Source organism: Apiospora aurea, assembly GCF_038362705.1.
Source record: "Apiospora aurea strain CBS 24483 chromosome Unknown utg000002l_segment0_segment0, whole genome shotgun sequence".
NCBI lineage: Eukaryota > Fungi > Ascomycota > Sordariomycetes > Amphisphaeriales > Apiosporaceae > Apiospora > Apiospora aurea.
In genome coordinates, this window is record NW_027117389.1 from 2,389,742 (window position 1) to 2,406,546 (window position 16,805).

Consider the following 16,805-nt stretch of genomic DNA (forward strand, 5'->3'; position numbering starts at 1 on the left):
TAACCAGAAGCCATTTGGAGCCCACGGAGAGCGCATGGACTTTCTCGGGGAGCTCGGTGGCGATGCGGGACCGAACGCTTTCATCACCAGCGAGTCTGTTGTGGCCACTACGTATAACGCCCATGGTGACAAAAGGCAGAATCGCGGCGATGACCTAGGCATGTCATGTGAAATGAGTTAACCACACCAGGTAAACTACAAGATGAGCCTCTCTAATACGCGGCCAGCCGTATTCGAGAAGAGTGGCTGCTGTTGCTACGTACGAACACAAGACACGTGAGGTAGTCATCACCGGCAAGGCGACGCATCCATTGGGTTCGGAGGCGGATCGCAAGTCGCAGAGAGAGGGCCGGAATGATGATGCTATACTGGAATCAAACCTGTTGCGCAGGGCGCCTGACCGAACGGTCAATGGAGTGCCTCTCGGTTCTGAAAGATTCGAAGGATATCATTACAAAATGATGGGGAAGAGGGCATTCCAAAGGTCAACATACCTTTCTTTATCACATCCACAAGCAGGTGCATAGGTGTATATAAGTGACTATGTATATTTGACACCGATAGCCATCCCGACCAAGCACACTTGGAGATTGTTGATACCAGGCATCCAACATGTGATAGAAGTTCCTTACTCGACGACTGGTTCTCTGCTCCATGCCTTGGCCCGTGCTGTTTGCTACTCGGTGTTTACTTGGTTCATAGGTAAGGGAGAGAACAAGTCATCAGACCCCTTCGAATAACATCCAGGACCCAGAGACGTACGAAGGCTAGACCCAGGAAACAACCCAGAATCCAGCTGACCGTATTGTATGCCAGAGCTGACCGGGGGAGACGTTGAACAGGACATAGCTGAACCAGTGGCCAGCCCAGTAGGTCAACCTAGGAATACTGCTCTGGTTCATGGCTTCTGTCACTGAATTTTAGAAAAATAGAGTGAGGCCCTTATAAGAGTAGTAGGCCCGGTTGTTTGGGCATCGGCTTCAACAACCACCACCCCCTGTTCGGGTCGCCGATGACAACTGCCACATACGAGGCCATCCTTTGCTGGCGCCACATGGAAAACTCCAGTAGTTGGTGTTTGATAAATTGGTATTTCATAAATAGTTCAAAAGTTATGTTGCCTAGCGAGCCGCCGTTACAGTTTCTTTTTGTACAGACGCGAATTCGTTGGGTAGCACGTACTCAAAAAAAGCATCGTACGAATCAAACCCAACGAAGGTATCTCAAGTATCTCGGGAAAACTTCGTAAACCGTCAAAAGCATTTGGCCGGCCAAACCAAACCTCCCTCCCCTTGTGTATGCGCCTTGAACTCCTGGCTTTTTGCCCGTAACCCCCCCTCCTATTGTAAAAGCCAGAGTCCGCGCATGTGAGACAGGCTATGGCGCTGGAAAACTGAAAAAGGATCTATAGTCATTAACCCCAAGCAACCATCTTGCGTCGCTCCGGTGTGTGAGTTTGTGTGTGTGTGTGTGAGAGAGAGAGAGGAAACAACGCCCCCCCCTTATTGCGACTCCACGGAGGGCATCTGTGGCGTTTCTTTGCCAGCCCCATTGCTGGTGTTTTTCTTCTTTTCCTTCTTGGCCCACCTCAGGCCACAAGCATTGCAGAGCGTCTTAGGCCCGCTGGGGCCCTTCCGCCATTCGGGCGAGTCGAGAGTACCTAAGAAGTAATGAGATAAGCGAGGCGAACAATACCATGAGCGGGTGTGGCAACGAACCGCAATCAGTGCAGACATATTCCTCCGCGACCTTGAGTTTCTTCTTCTTTTCGCCTGTCCTGGGATCCCTGTCAATGGGAATGGCAATTCCGGCATCGCCTCTAATGAGGGTCGGGCTGTGGTTGCCAGTAGTGATGCCACGACTTCGTTCTCCTTCGACGTAGCGAAGGCCAGTGAGCATCTCGATGGTATCCGTGTGCGAGGCTCCCTCAAATCTTGCCATTTTATCCTTGATGGAGTCCGAGCGACTGCCAGCGGCGCCTTCCAGATTCTCTCGAGTCAACGACATGCTTAGAGACGAGGGTCTGTCCGGAGGGGGCATCGATGTGGTATCGGGCTGCGTTGGTTGGTAGTACGAAGTGCCGACCGAGGACTGCATATCTTCTGAAGCGGCCATGTCCGATGCTTCCTGTGCAGCCAGCCAGCTCTTTTGGGACGCCTCTTCCTCTTCCTCTTCTCGACGCAACTCGGCGATTCGCCTACGTAACCTTTCGTTCTCAATCTTGTGTTCCAGGAAGGAGTCCAATAGCTGAGCATTCCGGGTCGGATACGGCCTGGACATGATAAAAACCGCCTGACAGAAAGGCGTCTGGTTGTCCGGATTGGGCGCGAACTTGGCCGAAGCTATGTGAGCATGCCCCACCGACTCGAATATAGCATATTGGCCATCCTTCTTCTTTAGGCGGTAGAACATTCGTAGCGGATGCCCGGTCGCTATCGACTCGTTCATCTCCGACGTAAACGTGCCAACATCGTCGGGGTGAATCAGCTCTTTTAGGAAGGTTTCGATAACGTCTTCACTCTGATAGCCCGTCACAGTTGTCACGCTGGGGGAAACGTATTTAATTCTCCCGTGCGCATCTAGGATTTGTAGGAAGTCCTTCAGCTCTTCGACGACTTTTGCAGGCCAATTCCGTCGCTTCGTAAATTCCGTCAGTGTGTTGCTCCCAGAAGTGGCATTCGACTGGGCAGCAGGTGTGCCAAAGCCATTGCTGGACTGCGCGGCCGGGCTGTCCTCCATTTCGGATTGGCCCATGGTGGACGGGGGCACGTTGGAGCTGGTTGAGCCGGGCGCGAATGCCGATGGTTGCGGAGGCGGCGGCATGTCGAGATCGAGGTCAAGGTTCATTGGAATTCCTGCTGCTGCATCGAAATTCGAATACATGGGGCTGTTGAGTAGGTCCATCATGTCCTGTGAGTTGTCGGCTGCTGCCATTTGGAGCGGTGGTGGGTTGGACTGCTTATTTAGGTTAGGATCGTTGAGTGAGTTGGGTGGTGCATACACTGCCATGCGTCCCATTGGCATCCCATCACACAGGGACAAAGCGCAAAACGGTCAGGGGAAAAGGCTTGAGGACTGGGCAAGAATATTTGATAATGGCTAGGTGGTTTGGTTTTCTCTTACACTCATTGCATTCGGCGCAGAAAGGCTAAACATGTTGCCGTTGTTGCCGTTGCTGTTCCCATTGCTGTTGCTGTTGCCATTGCCATTGCCCGCAGGCGGCGGCGGGGCCCCGTGGTTCATCATGGCAACCCACGGCACGAACGACGCTGAGATGGCGGTAACGAGGGTGAGGGGAATCGTCTCCGTGAAACTCAGCAGCGCCCCATCCACGGCGCGACCGACGGCGGTATTGGTCTGCGATGTGGAAGAGCGATCAACCAGCTCCTCTGAAGTTCTGCCGGCTCGAGAGGGTATCCAGGCACAGCACAGCAGTCACTGCATGCACAAATACTGGGGTTGACGTAGGGGGCGCCTGGCTTCCAGACCTTCTCATTTGTCAGCGATCCCCAAACATGCAGAGCAAAGCTGGAGGAAGTATGCTTCCGACGGCGCCGAAAAGCCCTGGGTTTTTGAAAGGGGATTGTTTCTTGTGTGAATGGGCGAAGCTGCTGCAGGGGACCTGGAAGTCAATGGGCAGCAGAAACGAGATGCCAAAGAAAAGGGTGGAGTAAAAGTAGGCAAGGAGAGGATGGGATGGGATTTTCAAATGGGCTTGAATTCTCGATAGCCAGAGGATCGGCTTGTGACTGACTGCTGCATCCCCTAGGTTAAGGCATTAAGGCAATATGAACTGGGGGGGGGCGCTCATGACCTTGACCTAGCTGGACCCTGTTATTGTTGTCGCTGGCATGGGCGGCATGCCTTTTTCTTCTCCCAGTAATAACAATATACCATGTGTACCTACCTGCCAGCCGTGCTAGGTACCGTACGCGAGATCGAAGAAGCTTAGAAGCTCTGAGGAATCTGCATACGTCACTCAGTCAGACACTCAATCCATACATCAGCCAATTCGCGCCGGGGACTATCTACTGCTCGTATTTCGGGGGAGGTGCGAAATGCCCTGATACAGCTGGGCCCGTCGCCGCAAAAACTGCCGATGTAAAAAATCGAATTCGCACGGCTTCTAGAGTCTTACCAAGAAGAAGACGCCGGAGCTTTTGCTCCAACCCAATAGCTTCAATCCGCTATCTTCCGGCCACATGGGTCCTGGATGGGACGTGTCTGGTGTTTGGCAAAGGAAAGGATGGGTTCCGGGGCGGATTACTGGGGCGGGGGCGGTCGTGGGGAGGGCGGTCTTGTCACCGACGGGCAAAGGGGTGGTTGTTTTCTCCCAACCGCTGGGAAAATCCAGCGAAGTTGGATGATGCTGAGGGAGGGGGATACTAATATTTCTGGGGAGGGCTTTGCCCCATCCGAGATGAAGATACAGATCTATGTGTGCAATACATGTGCCACATACTGATCCTTGGGCAAGGATGTGGTGCAACTGTATCCCCAGTCTCCTACCAATCTGGCTATGACAACTCGTACCACCACCATGTATGCACGATTGCTATTTGGCTCATCCAGCAATGAATATTATCTGCAAGGTCAAGCATGTCTTGTAGATCTTCGTCCAATCTCAGCTCCCCTTGTGCATACATATCGGAATGGTGTCAACGATATGTGCTGCATGGCGAAGGATTGATAGATGGACCTGGCAAACTGTCGGCTACTTAGGTACTCTGGGAACATCAACCCTTACATATTGTGAGATTGAAAGCGTGTCTGATAGTGGATGATAGCCTGTGCAAGCATCTACATCATACAGGATCCGACCCTACAAGAATGTGAATACCCTACGACTACATGGATCGGAAAAGATCCGATACTAAGGGTCCAGCTGTCAGTGTGTTGACAGCGGGAATTTACAGTACCTCGAGACCTGACTCGGGGGTCTGCACGAGCCCTGTTTTGTTCATTGAGCAGGGACGATCGTCTACACAGCAGCATACAGCTCTGGTAAACAGCCGACAAATCCTTCGAGGTACACCAATGACGCGAAAAGACGCTGTAAACGGGTTGGTCTGGTCACATGGGCTATCCGGTCTGCTGAAGGGTTACACCACAGGAGCAGTCGCGACGCATGGTAGCTAGCTCTCGTCTCCCATGTTCGCAAATCACGAAAAGTTCTGACCCAAGGATCTGGTAATACCGCAACGTAGTGTTTATTCTACCTACCTACGCAATATCATGACTCGCATCTGCATACTGCGGTGAATCAGCAGCAGGTACCCGCTATGGAAAGCCACTGTGTCAATATGCCGTCTCTCGAATGTAATAAGCGATAGCAAGCCAGGAAGTCGGTCAACCTGCCTGCCTGCTTCTGCTAAGCTGCAAGTGATAGAGCTGTTGGGCGATCCGGGCAACTCAGGAGTGACCCCCCACCTGTGACATCACAGCTGGCTGATCTTAGAGCTGGCATGGGACCTTGTCTTTTGGACTTGTTAGAGGCCGCGCAATATTCCTACCTCCTGTGCTAAAGCGAGCGCTCTACTGCTACTGCATCATGAGATCGCAACCACTGCCCGTGTAATTGTATGGACCAGTCACCGGGACGTACTGAAACCTTGGGTGCTGGAGAATGCGTTACAAGCAAGTGGCATCGTGAAGAATTAAAAGCGGAAAGCGCTCCTTTAGACTCGCGGCCCGCTCCCGGAACTTGGCGGAAGTTGGCCAGAGACCCTGTATCCAAGAACTTCCAGTAGGGAGGTATGTACTTGTTTGTGCCAACCCGTACGGTGACCGGGGCGATTTTTCCTATATTCAGGCCTGTAGTAGTCCACCTCCAGACTCCAGCTCTTGCTTTTGCCAGTATGCACTCTTTGCGGCGCTCACTAACACCTGCTCAAACTGAGACCATCCCGCCGCCAGTAAACCGACACAATTCAGATATGCTACTTATTAGTTACCGCCAAATACGCTGTGTGCTTGCAGGAGGGGTTGAGACAACCAACGGCTTTCGCCGAGCCGGCGGTCTATTGAATTATTGTCGCCTAGGGCGCCAGCAACCTTCGCCAGGACGCTTCGTTCTTGAGTATACGGCATGGCCCCGAGCTGCTAAGGACTCGGCTTGGGTAAGAGCTGATTAGAGAACTCAAGTCCTCAATATGCGAACCGACACATATCATCTATGCCGCGCCAGATTATTATCCTTTGGCTTAACGCGGTGCCCCTACATCATCTGTGCCATCAGGCATGTTTTGGTGGCTCCTTCTTAATGAGTCCGATCGGGTTCGGGCGACACGCGGACCAAGGCGTAGGCATTATTTGAAAACAGCGCCATCCCATCAGCGATTCTCGCGACATTGGTGGGCGCGATAGGTATGGCGGTGATCGTGACCACACGCACACAGAGCCGGCTCAGGTCCCGCATAGCAAGCCGGGGACACTCTGATCTGTCTCGTGCAAAGGTAGCATTCGCGCCATAGTCTATATTGCTTTCAGCTGACCAGGGTGACTAGCATCCATTGCCAGCTTTCACTCTTATCGAGGCCAACAATAGAGTGTGGACCCGGGAGTATGTAGATATATGCGAAGACTTCTCGAAACCTTCAAGGCTAGACGATCTGACAGCAACCTGACACATGAGCTTGGAGACTCTGACTGTGGTGGCGGACAAACGGGCGCTGCAGCACCGCCATCCTCAACAAGTAAGGGACCTGGACTCTTAAGCATTGGATCTACTACAGGATATATATATATATATATATACATCTATTGATCATCATCACGTTGCAGCAGTCAATATTGCTGCTTGCTTACATCATAGATGCAGGTACTGTAGGCCCTGTCCTTCAATTAGCGTACTGCGGGCCTAGAATCTGGGCATATGCGGGGTGGCAGTTGCCGCTGGGCGCTGGGGTCGGTGCTTCGGTGCTGCTGCGTGTTAATCAAGGGTCGCCAAGGGAAGGCGCGTCTCCCGCAAACCCCGAACACGCGTTTGCAATGCAACTTTATGAAATGCTCCATGTCTGTTCGACAAAACTCATCTGAACTTCACAGGCCAGGCCAGCACTGAACGCAACGATCACGACACCAACGCTTGGGAACTGAGCACATCGTTTACGAGGCAACCTATGTATTTCGTACACACCTTCTACCAGTGGAGATGGTAGCGGGCCATAACCTACATTTCTAATCCATCAAACGCATCGTGTACTTTCTGGACAGCCACTTGCAGCAGCGCAGCACTGCAGATCCCTGCCCCCGTGACCTGAAAGAGCTGCTTCTGGTCTCTTGCCTTGCCAAAGGCCAATCCAGTCAATCAACATGTCTCGTATAGAGAAGCTATTGGTGTCGGGTGTGCGCTCGTTCGGGTTTGACGAGCCCCAATCCATCCAGTTCAACACCCCTCTTACCCTGATTGTTGGCTACAACGGTTCAGGCAAGACAACCATCATCGAGTGCCTGAAGTACGCTACTACGGGCGAGCTTCCACCCAACAGCAAGGGCGGTGCCTTCATCCATGATCCCAATCTGACTGGCGAGCGAGAAGTCCTCGCCCAGGTCAAACTGAAGTTCCGGACACCCCCCAACGCCGACCATGTCGTCTCGCGTAGAATCCAGCTTACCGTCAAGAAGACCACCCGCTCGCAGAAAACGTTGGAGTCCACTATGGTCACTAACAGAGATGGAGAGCGAACGGTGGTGTCTTCCAAGAATTCTCAGATCGACATGATGGTCCCCAAGACGCTCAACGTTGCCCCTGCAGTCCTCGATGCGGTCATTTTTTGTCACCAGGACGAATCCTTATGGCCTATGAGCGAGCCCTTGGCGCTCAAGAAGCGCTTTGATGAAATTTTCGAGGCACAAAAATACATCAAGGCAATCGAAAACCTAAAGGTCATCCGCAAAAAGCACGGAGAACAGCTCAACAAGTTCAAGCTCCTCGAAACGACCGAGAAGCAGAACAAGGAGAGAGCTGACGAGTGCGAAACGCGTGGAGTGGAAATGCAGGCAGAGATAGAGGAGCTGCGTGTGGAGATCCAAGAGATGGCCGCTCGGATTGCCGAGCTTGACGAGAATGTTCGGTCTAAACGTGAACAGGCCAAGAGCTTTGACAGCATCGTCCAGGATCTGAAGACCAAGCAAACGCACTTGGGGTTCCGCCAGACCACAGTAGAAGATCTCAAGTCCAGCATCAAGGAGCTAAGCGAGCCTGATGAATGGCTGGAAGAAAACCTGGCACAATTCGAAGAGAAGGTGGCAAGGCATGAGGCAGAGCTTGAGGACAACAAGGGACAATACGCTGAATTGCAGAAAGAATTGACACAATCCCGGCGCTCGCTCGGCACGAAACAGGCGGAACGTGGAAAGCATCAGTCTGACAAGGACAAATACGAAAGGCAGCTCGAGTTACGCGTAGAGCTCGTGCAACATGCAGCGAACCTGCACGGCATTCGTGGGTACGACGGTCAACTTAGCGACAAACAAGCCCAGCAATTCTCTGAACGCATCCAGAAAATCCTTAATGACAAGAAGCGCGAGCTCGAGTACCTGCAGAAAGAGAATAGGGAAGAGGCGGACAAGAAACAAGCCGTCATCACTGAATGCGAAGGACGCAAAGCCGGCTACATTCGAGACCGCACTTTTGCCAAGCAGAGAATAGGCAACGTGGAGAAGAGGGTCGGTGCCTTACAAGCCCAGTTGAATGTCCTGGATGTCGATGAAGGCCGCAAAGCAGTTTTGGACGCCGAGTTGAATGATGTTGAGCAGCGGCTTCAGAAGCTCAACAAGGATTTCCAAAACGCCGAATTTGACAGCAAGATTCGCCACGAGTCGAATGAGCTCGCCAAGTTGGAGGCCGAAAATGATAGACTCGGCCGCGACATGGTCGAGTGCACAAGGTTAGCCGACGATCGCGCCCAGCTGGGTTTGCGGAAGAAGCAACTAGTTGAGAAGAGGCGTAACCTGGATACAATCACCAGCACATGGGGCGATAAGATATCCTCCATGATTGCCTTGTCTTGGAAACCCGAATCTATTGAGCAGGAGTTTCATCGTGCCCAGAAAGACAGAGCGAAGGTCTTGGAGGAGGCGACTCGCAAGCGGGACGAGCAAGACCAGCATCTGAAGCAAACACAGTTCAGCCTCAGGAGCCTCGAAGAGAAGGCAAAAAGTCAAGGCGATCAGCTCGAGAAATGCAAGGCCACGGTGTGCAAAGCACTGACCGAGGTCAACCCAGATGATACTCCAAATGTGGACAATCTACCCAATGAGATTGAAGAGCTCGAGGAATCAGTTCTCACTCTTGAGAAAGATGTTTCGCTATTTGATAGCCTGAAGGAATTCTATGACAGATGCCAGAAGGCTATGAACAAGAAGAATAAATGTTTACTATGCGACCGCGCCTTTGGCCCTTCAGCTGGCGAGAAGGCCAAGCTTATTGAGCAGATACAGAACGGGCTCAACGAGAAGGGAAAGGAGAAGGCCAAAGACGAGCTGACGCTTGCTGAGCAGCAGCTTGGGAGCCTACGCATGGTTCGATCTCAGTACGACACGTATGTTCGCCTCTCATCTGAGAAGCCAGGATTGAGACAGGAGATCCAGTCCCTGAAAGAGAAGGAGGAAAGTATTCTCAAAAAGCTTGAAGAACTCGATCAAGCTGTAAAAGAAAAGCAGGAGGAGTGTCAAGATCTTGACTCCATGAGCAAAACTGTCTCATCCATAGCGCGCACCCACCAGGACCTCACAGAAGCCGAAAGCCAAGTTGAAAGAATTGTTTCTCAGCAGCATGCGAGCAGTGCAACTCGCACCCCCGAGGAGATCCGCGAGCTGCAAGAGACGTGTTCCGAGCAGATGAGGTCCGTGAAGACCAAATTGGCCACTCTTCAAACAGAGAAACAGCGTATTCGAGACTCGATCAGTTCCTTTGAACTGGACCGGAGTGGGTTGGTAAACAAGGTCAACGATGCCGCTCGACAACTGGAACGGCGAGAAGACCTGCAGAATCAAATTCAAAGCCACAAGGACGATCTGAACCACCAGAAGGAGATAATCCATCAAGCTGACCAAGACCTGGAGAAGGTTGAGCCGGAAATTGCGAAAGCCAGAGCGATTCGTAATGATGTAATGGAGCGAGGCCGTGAGAAAGAGTCGAAAGTTGCCTCGGAGCGTGATGGACTTGCAGGCTCCGTCAACGAGCTGAAGCTTGTTGAGAATGATATCCAGGACTACGTTGGTCGCGGCGGACCTTCACTTCTTGCGACAACAGATCGAGAGATTCATAGCCTGCAGAAGAGTGAGGCACGCATCGAGAAAGACATGCAGGAGCTAGCTGCGAGCACCAACAAACTCAGAGAAGAGATCAACAACAGCGATCGGCAGAAGCAGAACATCCGGGATAACCTCAACTACCGGAAGTGTCTTCGCGAGGTCGGAACCTTGAAAAGTGAGATCGCCGAGTTGGAGGCCCGCAATGCGACTGAGGACTATGAACGCTTCAGTGAGGAGGCATCAGATATGGAGAGGGAGCGGCACAAGGTCAACGCAGAACAAAGTGCCAAAATCGGAGCCATGAAGATGAAGGATAACGAGCTGGTTCGCCTGATGCAGAAATGGGAGACCGATTACCAGCATGCAGCAAGAAACTATCGGCAGGCGCACGTCAAAGTTGAGACGACAAAAGCCGCCATTGAGGATTTAGGACTCTATGGGCAGGCGCTTGATTCTGCGATCATGCGATACCACTCGCTTAAAATGGACGACGTGAATCGGATAGCCGGCGACTTATGGAAGAGGACGTACCAGGGTACGGATATTGACACGATCCTCATCCGTTCGGACAACGAGGCAACGACGGGTCGACGCTCCTATAACTATCGGGTATGTATGGTAAAACAGGACACTGAAATGGACATGCGCGGCCGATGTTCCGCAGGCCAGAAGGTGCTGGCATCTATCATTATCCGTCTTGCGCTTGCCGAGACCTTTGGTGCGAACTGCGGTCTCATCGCTCTGGACGAGCCGACTACCAACCTCGACAGCGACAACATCCGAGCCTTGGCCGAGTCCTTGCACAATCTTATTAACGATCGTCGCTCCCAAAGCAACTTTCAGCTCATTATCATCACCCACGACGAGGAGTTTCTCCGTTACATGCGATGCTCCGATTTCTGCGACTACTTCTACCGCGTCGGACGAGATGAACACCAGAACTCGACTATCAAGAGAGAGAGCATTAGGAGAGTTCTCTAAGGAAAAGACTGGTGTAGAGCATTTCCGAGGCAAGCTCCGGCATTTGGATGTTGTTCTGTCTTCAAGTGCACGTCCTGATTAGGGGATCTGGTACTTACTTTATGGCTACATTGCGAGAGGCGTTACTGAGAGGATTTGCTGCTGATTGGACTGGCTATGGAGAGTAGGCCGAGAAATGTATCATTGTGCAAACTAGCTTAAACGATTCATGAGTTGATCGCAGTCCATATGTCTACGGGATGAGGGCTTGCGAGCTGTGATATCTATCGGGAACTGACACCAAATCAAGTTCATGGCAATCAATCCCATTTGCATCATGATGGTTCTGTTATCTTCTCTTATTCGTAACGCTTCAAGTTTACTATCGTGATTAAATATTCTGGACTTCAACTACCTACCCCCTTTTTCCAGCCAGGCCTAATTAATAGCCATCGAAATTTTCTAGGTCAACCAGTCCTATTCATTACTGACTTCACATAAGCCTACTAAGTTCACATGAATCTGTACGTAAAAACCCTATAAAGAGGCTGTATGGGTGGTCCATCATTCTCGATTGGTATCTCCTCAAAAGCAATACGCTTCGCATCTTTCTCAATCAACATTCATTTTATTTTTACACGGGCTTTCTTCTCGTTCTCTTTCTCTCATCACCAGCTGAAGCGCAACAGCCGCAACCCAGGCTTGCTTGCCAAACCGTCGAACGACAGCCCCCTTTCCCAGGGAACAAAACCCTCAGCCAGGACTCATAAGAAGTGCCGATCTCCCAGAACTCGACTCCGAATACCCACATACCCCTAAGCGTTGGTTTTCGCGACCTCTTCTTCATTGGCCTTGGCTTCTTCCTCCTCTTTAGGCGACGTGCCCTTCTCGGGATCCTCCTTAAGTTTCTTGCTCGTGCCCTCGAGGTCGTCCCCGGCCTCCCGCTTGGGCGTCGGCGACCGCGCTTTCTCGGCGTCGGAGGCAGCGGCTGACTCGACGCCCTCCATCTCGTCGCCGTCATCCTTTCCCGTCGTTGCTGTGGCATTGTCGGCGTCGTCTGCGTCGGGCGTAACGGTGGCGGTAGAGGCAGTGTCGGGTGACGTGCGCGTCTCGGTCGCCTTGCGCCCGACCGCGGCCTCGACGTCGATGCCGTGCATGTCCAGGCCGGCTCCGCCGCCGTAATTCGCCGAGGAGCTGCTTTCGCGCTGCGGGCCCATGTCTTCGGCGCCGATCTCCTCGGGGCCGCGGGCATGGGGCCTTTCGTCCTCGGCGCGGTCTGATACAGGTTCGGCGGCAGCGTTTTCCTCAACGCCCTCTTTGGCTTCTGAGGCCGCCGGAGAGTCGTCTGCCAAGGTCGCCGTCGTGGACGGGGAGACGCTACCTTCAGCCTGGTTCTCCTGTGGGCCCGAGTCCTGGTCCTGGTCCTGGTCCAGTTGTTGCTGCTGCTGTTGTTGAGTATTTTGCTGCTGATGGAACTGCCCAGGGTGGATGTGGTGGGTTGGTATGAGTTGACTCACGGGCACTACGCCTGCGCGTTGTTCTTGGCGGAGGAGTTCTCCCTGGGTGACGCCGACGCCGACGCGCGCGCCCATCGAGGACACGCCGTTGACCGTGACCGTGACGGTTTCGATGCTGCCCATGCCATTGGGCCCGTCGATGGTCTCGGTGCTCTCGGTTCGGAGCTCTCCCTCGGAATCGTTTGCACGGTCTCCTGCGGCACTCGATGAATCAGTTTGCGACGACGTCGGCGATAGGCCCCCTTGGCCCTGCGAGCCGTGCTGCAACCAGGGGATCGGCGTCAGTAGGGCCCCGCCGAGGGCCTCGTCGCTGCCGGGCGCGGCCCAGGGCGAGGGCAAGATGGCGTCCGTGGCCCCGTTGGGCAGGAGCGATATACTCGAGGCATCGGGGACGGCCGGGGGGAGAGGGTAGACGTTCAGGCCGGAGGTGACGTGGACGACGCGATCCAGGGCGTGCAAGTAGGTTGGCAGCGACTTGTAGTGATGTTTCGGCGCGAGGACCAGCTCGGCGAGCCGCTGGATGGAATGTGGCGGGTAGGTCGGGAAGGTAGACGTCAAGGTCGTCGTGATCTCGTTCAGCATGGCGGTGACCTGGGGCGGGACGGTGCCGGGCGACAGCGGTTCTGCGACGGCGGGCGCGGCGGCGGGCAGCGTGGGCGCGGTCGACCGCGGCGCCACCGGGGTGTTTTCCTTGTTGGTGTCTTGCGAGGACACCGTGCTGGGCGGCTCGGTAGGCGAGGATGGTAGCGGCGCAAGAAAGTTCTCGGTGTCTTCCGTGTCGGACGTGGCGGGGTGATGCGCCATTGAAGTCATATTCGTCGCAGCCGGCGCCGACGGCATCTGCGGTATGGGAAAGTCATCGTGGGCGATCTGGCAGCGTGCCCCAGGGCAATGTCAGCAACTTGGGCCAGCGAGGGTGTTTCTTTTCAGGAGCTCGTTTTCGTGGTTGCCGACCTTTTCTATTCGTGATACGATGTGCGGCAACAAGGCTGGCCACATGGAGCTGGTGGATGTACGTCAGAGCCACGATCCTCGCAGACTTGGTCAGGCATGAGTTGGTTTTTTTTTCTTACTAGTCCATGGTGCCAGTGGCGGCAACATTGTGCAAGAGGTCCTCTTCGTCAATGTCCATCATGTTGGGCTATGTTGCTCAGCGGTTTGGGCTGCTGAATGAGACGAGATATCGCACAAGGCAATCGGAAATGCATCACCTTGAAATTGATTTTACCGACGTTTGACGTAGCCGCATATCGCTGGACGCGCCTACGCGTTGGCTGGCTGGCTGGCTGGCTGGCTGGCTGGCTGGCTCGATCAAGTCAGTGTGGGGAATACCCATCGCTGTACAGTAGCGCAGCCTGACTGCCCAACTTGAGAGGGCTACAGGTCCCCTAAAATCCCGAATCCCCAGTGGCAGACCCCCTACGGCACCACTTACTACAAGACGGGACCCAACTAAAGATACCCGTACGAGACCGAGTCATTGTTATTGTTACATCTGAAGCTGAGGCAAGCTCAGCAAGCAGTATTCTAGAAGACCTGGAGAAGCCGCTTTTTTGCACGTCTCTGGCACTTGCACGCCGGCGCATAACATCCAGAGGAGCTGTCCGATGTTGCGCTGTTTGATGGTCGATTGGTTTCGCCAAGGACCGGGTGGATGGCGTGACGGACAAACGAACGACATCGTCGGGAGGCTGTGTCAGCCCAGAGGAGTCGTCCCCAAGACATTTCTGGGCAATTGGCAATTTCTCAATTGATGCCAGTCATGCCCAGAGATCCTGCCCACTTGCCGAACCGCGCATGATGGGTATTGCCCAGGTAATAGACCGCTTGGACCAGCACACACTCCTTGCGCTAGATCAGCCCTCTTTACGATGTCTCATTTCCATTTTTAGGTCTGCAAAGCCGGCTTGTGTTTTGATGCGATGCGATGCGATGCGCCGAAATGGATATCCGTATCAAGATCCTGCTCTTTTCGCATCTGTTGATTGATTTGCCGTCCCTCATCTGATGCTGCTGCTGTGTCATTGCTGGTAGTCAGATGGGCAATGTCCCTCTGACCTATATACTATATACTGTGATACTCTACTGCTACATATGCAGCACGTACAGCGAGTCAACCAAACACTGACTCGCACTGCCATGTTTACTGTACCTACACGTACTGCTAACACGGATTACTAGGCTCAAAGATGAATACCGCGACGACCCCGGTATGCACGTAGTGGGCCCAATCCTCTGTAGAAATTCTCACCTCCTACCCGGCTTCTTGGGAGTTGAAACGGCTTAACTGGACTACACTGACAGGGAACATCCCTATCCGGCGTATGCCGCCCCTACTACTAGAGAATATTGGCCCAGGGGCGTCTCCCGTGATACAGGCTGATCACCAAGGTACTAGGACTGAGCGGCTTACCGCCGTACAGCCGGTTAAACCTCGATTGATAGTTGCACTGCCGATTATGCCGAGCACGAAATAGTCGGGAGGCAGATCAGTCCCATCATAATCAATGGAAGCAATCAAACCCTCCAATGGAGGTCCATACTGTAATCGATAGACGGCACTTATTGAAATACCATCTGAGTTTGGTCTGGGTGTAACATTAGTCATGTAGGATCAGAAAATACGACCTGAATTCCAGGACATCGATCAAATGTACTTTACTTGGGCGGACGGACACGGCTGTTTCTACCGAAAGAGTTTTGACAGGTCGGACACGCCAGATGACGGACTTTCTACTCGTGACAATGGCTTGGACCGGAATAGGCAAGGTGACCAGCCATTGGTTGAGCTTAGGGGTTTTGCCTTTTCTTTGGGTTCCATCTCCGGGCCTCCTTCTCACATAAGCACCTTAGGCCCTGGGCTGAGGCCCCTGTCGTGTCCAGTCGTGTCCAGTCCTGTCGGTCGTAAGCTCGGAGCGGGAGCAGCAAGCAAAAAGCCAGCCAGCCAGCCAGCCAGCCAGGGTAACCAAGGAAGAGGCCACCGTCATGCACCACACCTCGTGCAGAAGTTTGAACGTTGCATTGCGACTCAAGGACTTGATGCATACCTGAGTAGGAAGAAGACGAAAAAGAAAAAGACTCTGAAGGAGTTGGAATGGAAAAGTGGACGTCTCCAGCTTCAATCTTGATCTGCGAACGCAGCTGACGACCACTCTCAAGAAATACTTGGCCCCTGCCAGCTCCGGGTCTCACTGTGAGGACGGGAGCGTCTACTTAATAAGGCATCTTGAAACTGCCAGGAGGCGCGGACGGGGGCAGCACAGTGCCTTGCGAGCCCAACCTACGGTCCTTCCCGGGATTTTTCCTTCCTGCATCCCCCCATCCCATCAAATGGGCGACTGTCGGGCCGGGAAAGCAGGCCAGTCAGTCCACATCTCGTGCTCTTCACACTGTCGCTCGCGATCCAATACATTTTGATTATTTCCCACCCCCCTGTCCAGCACCGGCTGCCAAGATGACTTTCCCACGTTCCCTTGGTTCCCTGGGGAAATATTAGTGGATAGGCCGGGCCCAGTTATCGTCCGCAGCAGCCAAGTAGTGCCCTGATAGTGCCCAGTTCCAGACCGCGGCCAGTAACATTAACCCAGCACAGCCCTTTTTCCCAGGCCTTTAATCGTGACATGCAAAGTGTCCCTCTCACAGCCTCCCCGAATGGCTTGTTGTTTTGGTGAAATCCCCCAGCTCTCTGCTACTATCTTCTAAAAATCCCCTGCGCATGCATAGCCTCATTCGAAGGCTGACGTCCGCTCTTTCGTGACTCGTTCCCCGACCTGTCCCTCCCTCTTCTCCCCAATCCCCCAATTGCATCATCATTGGCATTGGCATTGGCATTGGCATTGGCATTGGCATTGGCATTGGCATAAGGGTTGTCGAGAAAAGATACCTAGGCCATAACCCCCTTCCTTTAGTCTAACCCCCCCTCCCGCACACGCTTCCCTTCTCGAACCACGAAGGAAAACACGACCATTGCTGCATTGGATTTGCCGCTCGCTTAAGGACCACCCTCTATCTCTCTCACACCAAGACCGAGGCCAAGAGACCCCAAGGCTCATCAATCACCCCCCCCCC

At 53.4% G+C, this 16,805-nt stretch overlaps 3 protein-coding genes across 3 annotated transcripts; 1 reads left to right on the top strand and 2 right to left on the bottom strand.

Moving 5' to 3' along the window:
• Positions 1 to 1,502: 1,502 nt before the first annotated feature.
• PG986_003124 (cutinase palindrome-binding protein) lies at positions 1,503 to 3,009 on the bottom strand (the record flags this gene model as incomplete). The annotated part of the gene is made up of 2 exons (XM_066839346.1): positions 1,503 to 1,660; positions 1,719 to 3,009. The coding sequence occupies 2 exons, from the start codon at positions 3,007 to 3,009 to the stop codon at positions 1,503 to 1,505; spliced, it is 1,449 nt and encodes a 482-aa protein (XP_066704410.1).
• Positions 3,010 to 7,314: 4,305 nt separating this feature from the next.
• PG986_003125 (DNA repair protein RAD50) lies at positions 7,315 to 11,241 on the top strand (the record flags this gene model as incomplete). The annotated part of the gene is made up of 1 exon (XM_066839347.1): positions 7,315 to 11,241. One exon carries the CDS (start codon positions 7,315 to 7,317, stop codon positions 11,239 to 11,241), a length of 3,927 nt encoding a protein of 1,308 aa, XP_066704411.1.
• Positions 11,242 to 12,035: 794 nt separating this feature from the next.
• Positions 12,036 to 13,577, bottom strand: PG986_003126 (uncharacterized protein; the record flags this gene model as incomplete). Its single annotated transcript, XM_066839348.1, has 1 exon — positions 12,036 to 13,577. The coding sequence occupies one exon, from the start codon at positions 13,575 to 13,577 to the stop codon at positions 12,036 to 12,038; it is 1,542 nt and encodes a 513-aa protein (XP_066704412.1).
• Positions 13,578 to 16,805: the final 3,228 nt, after the last annotated feature.